Source organism: Sparus aurata, chromosome 10 (assembly GCF_900880675.1).
Source record: "Sparus aurata chromosome 10, fSpaAur1.1, whole genome shotgun sequence".
Classification (NCBI taxonomy): domain Eukaryota; kingdom Metazoa; phylum Chordata; class Actinopteri; order Spariformes; family Sparidae; genus Sparus; species Sparus aurata.
In genome coordinates this window covers 7,583,727-7,597,671 of record NC_044196.1, presented here as the reverse complement: position 1 = coordinate 7,597,671, position 13,945 = coordinate 7,583,727, and the positions used below count along the sequence as shown (strand labels likewise).

The following is a 13,945-nucleotide window of genomic DNA, read 5'->3' as shown; positions in this document are numbered from 1 at the left end:
TCACCACCACCGACCCACACAGTGTTGTTATGTTTGTGAGGTATATGGTGTTAAATTCACAGTTATTGTGTCATAATTATGTTTTTATCCAGTGAACGATCTCATAAATTCTCAGCATTTCTAAACAAATATATCTGCTCCATAATTAACAACACAAAGGTTTCTTGGACTGTACATGTTCAGTCTCAGTGTTTAATGGCTGCTTTATGTTTTAAAGCCAGCAGATGTCGCTTCATCTGCCCATCACTTAAAATCATGTCTCTTAAGAAATGTATTATTTTTGATCAAAGACAGACAAAAAAATTGGTAACCTGAGAAAGAAAGTGAGGTTTATAGGTAACAAATGTAAATGCAATTTTTCTTTATTCTGTCATGAGACTGTACAATCAAAGTTTACTTCATAACGCTTCAACAAGGTTAGACTAAAGCACTCCTCTGTGCATCAAACACAGAGTAAACAATAAGGCTGGATGTATGTTCTCTGATTGTAAACTAAAAGGCATCATCAGGAATGTTGTTTTGTTTCTCATGTGGTCACTGTCTTTTATTATTGTTAATCATGTGTTATATGTTGTGTTTTCTTTTTGTATGACTGCAGCAATTGATTGTAATCTCAGTGTGACTTTCTGGTGAAAAATGTATAAAAATGAATATTTTTCACTGGACAGGAAAAGTTATCATAAAAATAAAAGATTTGTAATGACACAAAGTTGTGTTACATTGAAACCTGCTGTGAAAGGTGATTGTATCCAGTAACTAAGTACATTTTACTCACTACTGTACTTCACACAGGTATTTTTATTTTCTACTACTTTTTACTTGTTTGTTTCTTTGATTTCAAAATAAAACTTTGGTTCCACTATTGTTCCATCTGATGTCTGAGCATCCTTTTAAATAAGTTACACCCTCTATCATTTCTATCAGATGTTTCTCCTCACAGCTGCTGTATCTGTGAACAGAGCTGACAGCTTAAACACAGAACAGAAAACTGAAAAAACAAAGGTGTCCAATAACAGACTAAGCATGATCTGATAACAAAGAGTAAGAGTAACAGTGTGTCCTGACATGTTGGTGAAATATTAGATTTTATTTCTTTGAAACAGAACCATCTTATTATAATACTATTTTGAGGTACTGTGAGGGAAAATACTGACTGATGAAGAATCTGCATGTTTCACTGATAAGAGTGTTTACTCTGTCACGTCATGGGACATTTCAATACAGGTGTGTAAACATGGAAACAATGTTCTTGTGCAGAGAGGGTATGTCAGAGTCAGTGGGATCTGAGCTCCAATAACCCCAACCATTAACTACAACCAATAACTATTCCTTATTCAAGGTAGAGAGTATTCCTGTTACATTAGTGTAAAATCAGGTTAAAAGAGTTAAAAGTTTTCTTGACAAGCTACGTACCATATTCTCACATTTCCTGTGTTTGTCATGGACATGGCCCAAGTAATTATGTGAATTCACGAATATCCCTTTAAGAGTTGTCACATTGTGGCGAGGTGAGATTGTAGGTGGGAGGCCACCAAAATTACTGACATTACTTACTGACAACGCCACCTGGGGAATTTCACCCCAAGAAATATCAATTACATATTGGACAACACAAGTTCGTTTAACTGAGATAAGACAGAGACGTGGTTCCGAAGTAAAGAGCATTTATTAATTGAAGTGAAATAATGAATAAATGAAAATATCTGTGGAAAAGGGGGTTAATAACTCACTCACTTCATTTAAGTATTCTTTTGTAAACACAGTAAAATTGTGTATTGAGTATTGAGTATTTTCAGTGCTGTGTTGCCACTTTAACTTTAAAAGATCTGAATACTTCCTGCTCCACTGCAGTTTCCTCTGTGAATCAGCAGAAAGTTTCTCATAGTGCACAGCGCCATCATGAGGACAGACAGAACACATCAAAAGCTGTCACAACAGACAGCACAGTTGACAGACCAAGTGAAACTCCTACAAGCCTCGGATCATTGTAGTGACTGAGAAACATTTTCGAAACACATTGGAACAATAAATCTATTTTTATTTTTTGTCAGTTTTACAGCAGAACAAATATTACACTGCTTCAGATGAGGGATGGATAAATACTTTATGAACTTTGTTCTGCATTCACAGCGGCTGCGTTTAAAGAAACATCACAACTTAGACAAACCATTCAACACAAGTGTTCATACAAGTCAACATAACTTTACAATCAGAAAACATTAATGTGTGTTTACTCTGGTATTAAAGTTCTGTGTTTTAGTGCTTCTCTCTATCCTTGTTGATTCGTAGCACCGTGGATCATCAGTTTGATGACGGTATAACATCTTTCTTATGTAGCACGCAGCTGGTTCAGAGGTAAGATGTCATTATGAGGTAAACGTTGATTGCACAGTCTCATGATAGAATAAAGAACAATGGTATTTACATTTGTAACCTATTGACTTTACTTTCTCAGAATTCTGACTTTCTTTGTCAGTCTATTAAAAAAACTAAAAACTAATACATTTCTAAAGATACATGATCAAAAGTGGAAAACCTAAACCTCTTCAGCTTCCTGATTAAAAACAGTTTCTGACTGACTCTCTTACATATAAAACCAAAAAAACTCAGTTTGTCATCTGTGTGAGTTCTCACATAATTAAACAGTTTGTGTTATGATAAACAACAGAGGTTGAACCCAAATGCACGACTCGACTCGGGTGATTCTGTTCAAGGTGAGATTTATTGTGACCCAGTGAAAAGTACCACGGTGCAGGAGGGAATAATGGCGTGCTAGGAGGGGTCCCGGGTTCCCACGAGGAGTGCTGGTGGTGCTGGGTGAAAACGTGGTGATCTCCCCGGTAATGGTGGAGCCGCGTCTCAACGCGGTCTGCGTCTTGCTGGTCGGGAGCTTCCCTAAGATGGAGGTCGGATGGCTGCAGTGACCGGCGGTGGGAGGAGGAGACGAACAGGCGTGGGAGCAAGTAGGCAGACGAACTGGCAGGCAGGCAGGCAGGGTTAACTGGGCAGAGGAATCAACAGGTTAGAGATGCTGCATAAGCGAAAAACACACAAGAGATAACTAGAGGCCGGTGTCAAACTAGGTACCGCTCAGGCTGAGAGTATGAACTGGCGACGAGTGGCTGGAAATCCGGAGGTTATATGGAGAGGTTGATTAGTGGGATGAGATGCACCTGGCTCTACCTGCTGGAGAGAGAAGACCACGCCCATGCACAACACTGACTGGGAAGGGAAGAGAAGAGGATCAAACATACACAGAGCAAACACAAAGGAGAGGAGGGGCTGCCATGATGTAGATCATGACAGTTTGGTCGCTCAGTATCACTGATGAGACTGGTTCTGCTGGTTTTAATAAGTTGCTTTGTTTTTCCAACATTAACTTGGAAACTTTAATACATTTCGGTGTTGTTTTTTCAGGTAATATTTATATGAAATGGAGCAAAAACACAATTTTCTTAAGTGACACAAAATAACAATAAATAAATGTAGAAATTGAATAGTAAAGACATACATGTTGATCTAGGAGATTAAAGTGTAAATTCAGAGGATGCCACCCAGAAATAACAAGCTTTTTCAGTACTTCTTATCGTCACTGCTCATCAAATTGTCTATATAGCCAGTAAAGTGTGCAGAGCTGAAAGAGATAAAGTAACTTAAAATATTTACTCAACTACTGAACTTTCCAGGTCCAGTGTGCAGGGTGTGGAATGGAGTATAATATTTAGAATTATCTTTTCATTATTGTTTCAGCTGAAACTAACAAGTGTTGTTTGATCTTCATTGAAAAAATGCCAGAGCTGCAAAATGGTTGTTAGTCGGCCCTTAAAAATGTCGACACTTCAGCCTGCCATCGTTTGGATCCTTGTTCTGGAGGAAGTTGCCAGATGTTGGACTGCTGTTGGTTGCAGTGGACTGGTCATGGCAGCAGAAACCTGTAGAGAGCCTGATATCCAGAATGGCAGGGCTGCTGTGGATACGCCTCATGCTGATGTCCTGTTGTTGGAGGATCTTCTCTTTCTCATGCAGCTCTGCCTTAACCTCAGCCATCTCTGTGGTCAGCTTGTTAGTGGTGCTGTTGTCAGTCCAGGGAGGCTTCACCAACTGTTTCGCTTCATCATCACCGACTGCACTGTGATCAGACGTTTGTCTTTCTCCTGTGTTAAAACAAAAAAATCATTAAAAGTTATTTCTCACATTAATGTCTGATGAAGCCGGTTTTTGATCAAAAGTCCATTTCAGGTTAGCATGTTGCTGCCTGAAGTTATTGTCTCTGCTTCAGGCTGTGTTAGCTCAGAGTTTTAGAGATTGTACAACCTCGACAGTCTGAGCATGCAGGTTTACATCAAGACATAAGACTGTACTAAACATTACTTTTCATCTGATAAATACTAACAGAAAGCTGGGATCTGTTTTTAGGACAGTAGTGTCCAAATAAAAATAATAAATATCTATCACTATATAATGTTGTTGTTATAAGGTTGTGTTAGCTCAGAGTTTTAGAGGTTGTACAACCTCAACAGTCTGAGCACAGTACACTGTACTTAACATAACATTACATCTGATCAATTGTTACAGACAGCTGGGATTTGTTTTTATGACAGTAGTGTCCAAATAAAAATAATAAATATCTATCACTATATAATGTTGTTTTAAATGTTATCAGTTGCAGCAGTGTTTTAAGACAGACAGGGGAAATAAAGAGAGAAGAAATGTGTGACTTACTGATCTTTCTGTTCTTCAGAAATTTGCCATTAAAAAGAACAAGGTAAATAACAAGGGCACTCGCAGTGATCACAGCAATGACAGCAATGACAGCAATGATAACTATAACAGTTGAGTGAAAACCTGAAAGAACAGAGAGACAAGTCAGGATTTGTTCTTCACTTTTGGCTTCAAAGATAACATTCATCCATTTTTCAAACATGAATCATCTTAAATGCTCCTCTGACTTTTGGAGGCAGACTGTTCTTTAAAAAAACCTGGTCACCACAAGTCTCAAAGTAATAAGAGTACTTTAATTTGACAAATAATGAACTAATTCCTCCTCAGACCACTCTGATGAAGGTAAAACTGCCTGAACAGAGTCAACAGCCGTCCTGCAGATGGTGCTTTAACATGTGACTACTGAACAGTTCACCTGTTAAATGACACACTGTTGATATCTGTGCACAGTAAACACTTACCATGGGGTGGTTGTGGCTCTGTGGATGGAAATGAAATAAAATGTTAAAATGTGTGAAAACATCATGGCCAACAAGAAGAGTTTCTGGTTTCTTTTTTTTACATAAGCCCTAATCATCTTCTATAAGGTTACAGTAATCAGGCCGTCTGCAGCCTGTTTGTGGCAACCAAAACAGGTATTTGAAGCCAAAACAAGATGTTTTCTGAACCCTAACTGAACCCAAACATATGCAAGAGAAACACTGAAAATGTAACCTAAACAAACAACATGTTTGAACATATGTGTGGTTTTACAAAAAACACTTTGAGAACATTTATTCTGGTGCTTGAGTTGTGAGTAAAGGGGTCATCAGTTGCTTCTGCAACCAAACTACTAGATGCCACTAAATCTTACACACTAGACCTTTAGTGCTAAAATACTTTGAACAGTTATTTAATATTTTCTCTTATTTCATTTCAAATTGCTTCAGTTTATCTGTACTCACCAACAATGAGTGTAACGGAGCTTCTGTGCAGTTTGGGAACAGAGCAGGTGTAATTTCCTGCATCCTGCTCAGTGACGTCGGTCAGTTTTAGAGAAATGTTTCCTCTGGTCATCTCATCTTGGAAGAGAGAAGTTCTACCTTTGAAGTTCTGGTCCTGAGAAACTGGATCATCCCTCCTGTTTCTATAGACGTGGACCAGGGCTGGACCACGTCTCCACTCCACTGATAGTGTTGTTACATCCAGTGGAGGCTCCAGGTGACATGGCAGGATGATGTCATCACTGACCAGTACTTTAACTGGTTGGTCTGAGCCAATCACATCAGACTGTCCTGGGGAAACAAAGATCTCAATTAGACTTCCTGTTTTAGTATCATCAGTGAACACTTTGTTCCTCAATAATGAATAAAAAAGTATGAAGTATGTGTACACTAATATCTGAGTAACAGATATCCATTCAAGTTTCCATTCAAATGTAGTCAGGGGGCTAATCGCTGGGTAGAAGGATCCCATTCTACCTTTTGACGTACCAACAATAAGTTGCACATCAGCTTCCTTCTTCATTGCAGGGAGAGAACATTTGTAGGTTCCAGCATCAGACAGTTTCACACTGAATATTTTCATGGAGACGTTTCCACGCTGCAGCTCATCCAAAAACACTCTTGTGCGTAAAAAAAAAGATGGGTTTTGTTTCTCAAACAGCAGTCGTCCATCTTGGTGATAATGGGCGTACTTTGGCTCCAAACCTGCTTTGGACCACACCACTGTCTCATCATTGGCACTGACTGCAGGTTCAAGGTGACATGGAAGAAGAACATCATCACCAACCAGTGCTACGATTGGTTGATGTGAACCAATCAGCTGTGTTTGAGCTGCAAGTAAAACTGAACAGGAGACAAGAGCACGTTATAATGAATGTCATCAAATACAATGAAGTCAGTTTGTCATTCTGTAAAAGTTTCCTGATTACACACACTCAGTGGACGGAAGTGGGTCAAATAGCTGCACAGGTACTCATTTGAAAAGCAGGAAACAGGCACCAGCACTCTTGTGTGCAGAAATAAGGGTGGCAACAGGCCGGGGAGAGTAATCTAAAATACTCATATTTCAAAAGGTACGCAGCATTTTGTCAGCTGTTATCTCCTCTGGCTGAGCAAAAGACGAGGAGTCAGAGCAGGTGTGATGGAGGTGTCTGATGAGAAGGTGGTGCAGGTTGGATGTGTCAGTTTTGAGATAGTTTACTTAAATATCTCGTTGTCAAGACTCTGACTCACACTCATCAAACAAAATGCAGGATTCTGTTAGTGTAGTTCAAACAATTCTGAGTTCTGTTTTTTTCTCAGTCAGCATTTAAACACTCTGTGATCAGACCGTGACTAAAATGATAACATTGTGATGTCTAAACACAGCAACAGTTTACTGGTATTGACAGTGAACATATTGTTGGGTACACAGAGGCTTCCTGAAGAGGTGAGCTACTGTTATGTTCTAACTTCCTGTATCGTAAAATGAGAATTACAAAGATACAATAAATGTTTAATATCCTTTACAACATGTGTCAACAGACATCATCAAACTGCAGATCAGTTCCCCTAAACATCACTGTTATACTGTCTAGCAACATTTTGCACAATGAATTTAGCTTCTTCCCTCTGGACAGAGATTTATATACTGAAGCTGAACTTAGCTGACAATAAAAATACCTGTTTTTACAACACAAAGATAAAAAGAAATTAAAATTCATATTTCTTTTCTCACAGACAAGAAAACAGGCTCCTTTTAGCTTTAGAGAACCGTAAGTTTAAATCTGAGCTCTGCTATTTTCATCAGATGATTACAGGTCAATATAAATGCTCAGAGTGAAGTCTTCAGTCTTCAGCTACAGAAGTGCAGCAGTCTGTCTGTGTGAGTAATAAAAACCTACCTGTAAGGTTCAGACAGGTGAACAGCAAAGACAGAAACATTGACTCCATCATCCTCCACAGATCATGATGCTTCACCTGAATTATTCAAAGTGGGTGAACAGGTGCAGCTTGTTGTGTACAGAGGAGGAGTTCAGCATCAGGGCAGTGTGTAACAATAACTGGGTTTGGTAGCAGAACATGTTGGGATGTGTCTTCCAGGTGAAACACTCCACCCACTTTTACCTGACTGACATTCACGCTTCAGGTTATTAAACATCCTGTATTGTATATTTGCACTCACATCCTAGAATAAGGAATAAAATACACCTGATGTGTGTCAGTGTTTGAATATATTCCTGCCACACAAGTGCATCTCTGTTTAAACCTACCCAACAACATGAAAATGAAAAAAATTGATGCAAGAAACTAATTAATAAAGACTTTAAAATAACTTGGAGAGGCAATAATCATGATAAATTAAAAAAAAAAAGCTTCATTAAATACATAGTTAATTAGACTATAGGGGGTTTCAGTGTCTACAGTAGGTTTCTGTGTTGTCGTACTTCAGCCCATCAAAGTGTCCAGACTTCCCTGCTGTGCAGACGTGCAGGTACAGATTGCATTTCCCTGTTCAATTCACTGAGAGTGTTCACCTGTTCTGCTGCCTCTCACCTCAGTGCATCTGGACATATAGAGCTCAATGTAATATCAAAGAAAACAAAAGTTTGAAATACACTAAATATTGTCACACTGAGTGCAGTTGTAGGTTTTGTTGAAGCAAAATCTTTAACACACACTTATTATTATATTGTATAAAAAATACATCAAGAAGCATAATGAGAAAACAGGTTTTCTTCATTAATACTGGTTAATAATGATTATAACAATATAAACAAATCAATTCTGCAGCAATGTTGCGCTTGTTTCTGTCTTTGTCCTCAGTTTTAGTTGTTATAGATACTGGATAATGCAGCATGCATCGCTGCCTTTTAGTTTTTGTTTCTGGCTTGAACATGCCTCTCTAGTGACTGCTCTTTACAGCTCTCTATGCAAATATCACTGAAAGTGTCAGTAACCTGCTGCAGGTGTGTGTGTGTGTGTGTGTGTGTGTGTGTGTGTGTGTGTGTGTGTGTGTGTGTGAGCTCCTCAGTCCTCCAGCACCTCTGTAAGCAGACAGAAGACACACAAGCACAACCAAACACACAGACAACTGCAGCCTTAGATCATAACAGAAAGAACTGGATATGTTTTATTACACAAAGAAAGAAATATATTCATGTATGACATTGGCTGAATTAACAACTATGTCCAATTAGTTAAGAATGTGTTGCAGACAGTGTTGCACAAACTTTAGTTCAAAATGTACCGTTTTTTCAAGGAAGCCTGTTGACTTTCTCCATGGACAAGAAAGAATGCAATATTAGTGATGTGCTGTATCGAAGGTAACTGGACATATTTCAGTTTGATGAAGATGTTTCACCTCTCGTCCAAGAGACTTTGTCAGTTCTAGCTAACCAGAGGGGAGTCGCAGGGTTTTAGACTCGGTACGGGAGTTTCCTTACAGAGTCATTGAGGGCAGGGAAGAGTTTTGAGTTTCAGAGTCATTTAGAAATCAGAATCAGAAACAGATTCATTGCCAAGAAGGATTTTACACCAACGAGGAATTTGTCTTGGTGAATAAGGTGCATGATTGAAGACAATAAACAATAAACAAACAGTGATTATTTACAATATAAACAAAATAATCAAACAGAGGCTTTTCCATTTAGTTTGTATGACCTGGATGACTCAGAACCTTCATCAACAAATATACAAGCAAAGTCAGCAAAATGTACTTAATATAAAAGGTATAAGTATTCATAGTGCAGTCAAATGTCTCCTATGATATCAGATGTTTGTGGATTAATATTCTTGCTGCATTAATGTGTACGTGTCATTTTACTACTGTAGATGTTTAATGTTGCGCTCCTTCATACACAGCTGGGTAGTTTAATGTACAGTGTTACATCATCTTATCTCAGAGTAGCTCAGATCTTTATATCATCAATGAATTTACTTTTACTTTTGATATTTAAGGATATTTAATTGCAGATACTTTTACTACTTTTACTTGAGCACTGTATGTATGCTTTACTTTCACTTTATCAAAATATTATTTGAACTTGATATCTTAGCTTCTACTCTGTCATGACTTTTGGACATGTTTTATCAGATGTTTCTCCTCACAGCTGCTCCATCTGAAGAGAGCTGACAGTTTAAACACACAACAGAAATCAACTGTGAAAAAACAAAGTGTCCAATAACAGACTGAGGATGATCTGATAACAAAGAGCAGACCTGATGGAGTAACACTGTGTATCCTGACATGTTGGTGAAGTCTTTGATTTTATTTCTTTGAACAGAACAGGACTTTTTAATGAGTAACTACAGTGTTGCATGGTGACTAAGTACTTCACTGAAATATTATATTGAGGCACTGTGGGGGAATAATACTGATGAGGCATCTGCGTCTGTTTGTTTCAATGATGAGAGTGTTGACACTGTCACGTCATGGGACACAGAGCAGGCAAAAGCCGGTGTGTAAACATGGAAACAACGATCTCCTGTAGACAGGCTGTGTCAGAGTTAATGGGCTCTGAGCTCCAATGAAACGAACAACCTGTTTTTTAAACACAAATAATTATTCCTTATTCAAGGGAGAGACTATTTTTGTTACATTAGTGTATTAAGAGGTTAAAAGTGGAACTACGCACCATATTCTCACATTTCCTGTGTATTTCATGAACATTGACCAAGTATTGAAGTGAATTCACTAATATCCCAGACTCCCTTAACAAATCACATGACTTTAAGATTTGTCAAATCATGAGGAGAAACGTGTTCTCAAGGTCACTCATCCCAAGTCACCTTTGTTTTGTTGTTGTAAAAAAAGAAATCCTATTTTCTCTTCTTGCTTCTTGATGCATTTTTTATACAATATAATAACAAATGTGTGTTAAAGATTTTGCTTCAGCTCACAGAATAGGCAAAAAACATCTCTGTAGGCCAAAACCAGAGGGGGGATTGGGACTTCCGAACTTTTTGCTATATTACTGGGCTTCAGTGATTAAGATGTTTACCTTTTGGCTGGACACGTCGATACCAATGTCTGATTGGCTAATGCTGGAGCGGGAGGACTGCCACCCATATTCTATGGCCGCAGTCCTACTAGCTCCGGCTGCGATTAATAAGTCCCTGTATAATAATAATCCCATCATACACAGCATGATCCGCACCTGGAAACAAATCAAGGCCACCTTTAATCTTAAACCAATCTCTCTTCTATTACCCATCGCTAGAAACCCTACATTTGCCCCCTCTAGTATGAATGGAGCCTTTCTTACATGGAATCAGAGGGGTGTTCAGTGTATTGGTGACCTATACGTGGGAGGCGTCTTTGCTTCATTCACACAGTTACAGGGGAAGTATGGGCTGGGGAATAACAACTTCTTTCGTTACCTACAAATTAGGGACTATGTTCGGAAATACCTAGGAGATTTTGAGACTGAATCACAATCCAAAATAGATGATTGTCTGAAACGGTCTCCTAACGAAAGTAAATTGGTATCCCACATCTACAATAACCTCTTATTGATGAGCTCCCCCTCGACTGAAAGTTATAAACGTAAGTGGGAAGAGGAACTTGGTGAGCCGATCCCAGATGGTTTGTGGAAAGAGAGTCTTGAAAACATACATCATTGTTCAGATAACGCAAGACACTGCCTTGTCCAATTTAAAATTATACATAGACTTCATTACTCGAGGGAGAAACTACACAACATATATCCAGAGGTGTCACCTGTGTGTGATAAGTGCCACTCCTCCGTAGCAACACTTCTTCATAGTTTTGCTCTATGTCCAAGGGTCCAATTGTTTTGGATCGATATATGTAACATCATGTCTGGGGTCATGAATACTTCAATCAAACCTGAGCCTCTGTTCATCATACTTGGAATATCGGAGTTCTTTAGGAAACTAAGTGTGGCGCAGCAGCGCTTTCTCTCCTATTGTTTCATAATAGCAAAGAGATTAATTCTCATCTTATGGAAGAGCACAACTGTACCTACCTCTAAGATGTGGTTAGAGGATTTAACTAACACACTTCATTTGGAAAGAATAAGGTACGTACTGAAAGACAGGCTCAAACTATTCAATAAAACATGGGAACCCTTCATTTCGTTCCTTAAAACTACAAATTCAGTGCAGCAGTTTGCATCCTAGCATATGACATATGACAACTGTAATGGTTTTAGAGTGAAGGTCTCCGCGAGGGAGGTTGGTTGGGGTGGAGGTACATGGTGAGGGGCTAATCTGTGGGGGGGGGGGATAGTGTTGGGGATCCTGGTCAGCCTTATGCCATCTCCTTGCCTTGTTGCTACTTGTCTTGTTTTGCTTTGCCTTGCTTTGATGTTGTACCACTTAAGCTTAAAGTTTACTGCCTATTTGTTTTTTGTTTTTTTGTTTGTTTTTTTTTTTTTTTTGTTTTGTTTTTTCTTTAAGTAGTTATTAAAAAGGCTTTCAGAATGTATAGGTGAAGTGTATGCAAATTGTATGCTTTAATAATAAAAAGACGTTTGATAAAAGATTTTGCTTCAGCAAAACCTACAACTGCACTCAGTGTGACAATATTTAGTGTATTTCAAACTGTGTTTAAGTTTTCTTTGATGTTACATTGAGCTCTATATGTCCAGATGCACTGAGGTGAGAGGCAGCAGAACAGGTGAATACTCCCAGTGTCATGAACAGATCAACCAGTGACGCTGACGTGGTTATAATATTTGCATTATTTTGAATTGAACAGAGAAATGAAAACTATACCTGCACGTCTGCACAGCAGGGAAGTCTGGACACTTTGATGGGCTGAAGTACGACACAGAAACCTACTGTAGACACTGAAACCCTCTATAGTCTTATTAATTATATATTTAATGGATCTCTTTTTTATTTATCATGATTATTGCTTAATATATATTAATATATTCAAACACTGACACACATCAGGTGTATTGTATTCCTTATTCTAGGATGTGAGAGCAAATATACAATACAGGATGTTTAGTAACTTGAAGCCTGAATGTCAGTCAGGTAAAAGTGGGAGGAGTGTTTCACCTGGAAGAACCATCCCAACATGTTCTGCTACCATTGTTACACACTGCACTGATGCTGAACTCCTCCTCTGTACACAACAAGCTGCACCTGTTCACCCACTTTGAAAGATTCAGTTGGAGCATCATGATCTGTGGAGGATGATGGAGTCAATGTTTCTGTCTTTGCTGTTCACCTGCCTGAACCTTACAGGTAGGTTTTTATTACTCACACAGACAGTTGTTGTTCATTCTGAAGGTAAACTGTAGCTGAAGACTGAAGACTTCACTCTGAACATTAATATTGACCTGTAATCATGTGATGAACATGGCAGAGCTTAGATTTAAACTGATGTTGCTCTAAAGCTAAAAGGAGCCTGTTTTCTTGTCTGTGAGAGAAGAAATATGAATTTAAATTTCTTTTTATCCTTGTGTTGTAAAAACAGGTATTTTTACTGTCAGCTAAGTTCAGCTTCAGGTGTATAAATCTCTGTCCAGAGGGAAGAAACTAAATCAATTGTGCAAAATGTGGAAGTTGCCAGACAATATAACAGTGATGTTTAGGGGAACTGATCTGCAGTTTGATGATGTCTGTTGACACATGTTGTAAAGGATATTAAACATTTATTGTTTCTTTGTAATTCTCATTGTGTTATACAGGAAGTTAGAACATAAGAGTAGTTCATCGCTTCAGTCAGCCTCAGTGTTCCCAACAATATTTTTACTGTTAAAACCAGTAAACTGTTACTGTGTTTAGTCATCACAATGATATCATTTTAGTCACGGTCTGATCACAGAGTGTTTAAATGCTGACTGAGAAAAAAGCAGAACTCAGAATTGTTTGAACAACACAAACAGTATCCTGCTGTTTGTTTGATGAGTGTGAGTCGGAGTCTTGACAACGAGATATTAAAGTAAACTTCCGCAAAACTGACACATCCATCCTGCACCACCTTCTCATCAGACACCTCCATCACACCTGTTCTGACTCCTCGTCTTCTGCTCAGCCAGAGGAGATAACAGCTGACAAAATGCTGCGTACCTTTTGAAATATGAGTGTTTTAGATGATATCTATCTGCACATGCAAATGGAAATGCAAATAGTTTCAACAGAAACTGAATGATGCTGAGCAAAGAGGAGAATTTAAGTCAACAATGAATGTCAATCTGCAGGTATTATTGATGTCAGTGATATGATATCCTATCAGAATCCATCAGAATTAGATGACACCAGGGTTGCACCGTAGCTTCTAA

The 13,945-nt window shown here is 38.5% G+C and overlaps 2 protein-coding genes across 2 annotated transcripts in view; one reads left to right on the top strand and one right to left on the bottom strand.

Annotated features, from left to right (window-relative positions):
- The window catches only part of LOC115589817 (myelin-oligodendrocyte glycoprotein-like), a 125,485-nt gene that overhangs the window by 88,122 nt on the left and 23,418 nt on the right, over window positions 1–13,945 (top strand). The window lies entirely within an intron of this gene.
- LOC115589807 (butyrophilin-like protein 10) lies at window positions 2,021–7,725 on the bottom strand. The gene is made up of 7 exons (XM_030430969.1): window positions 7,589–7,725; window positions 6,195–6,548; window positions 5,667–5,996; window positions 5,184–5,201; window positions 4,723–4,845; window positions 3,088–4,154; window positions 2,021–3,001 (listed from the first exon to the last, which is right to left on the bottom strand). The coding sequence occupies exons 1-6, from the start codon at window positions 7,638–7,640 to the stop codon at window positions 3,823–3,825; spliced, it is 1,209 nt and encodes a 402-aa protein (XP_030286829.1). The 5' UTR covers window positions 7,641–7,725; the 3' UTR covers window positions 2,021–3,001; window positions 3,088–3,822.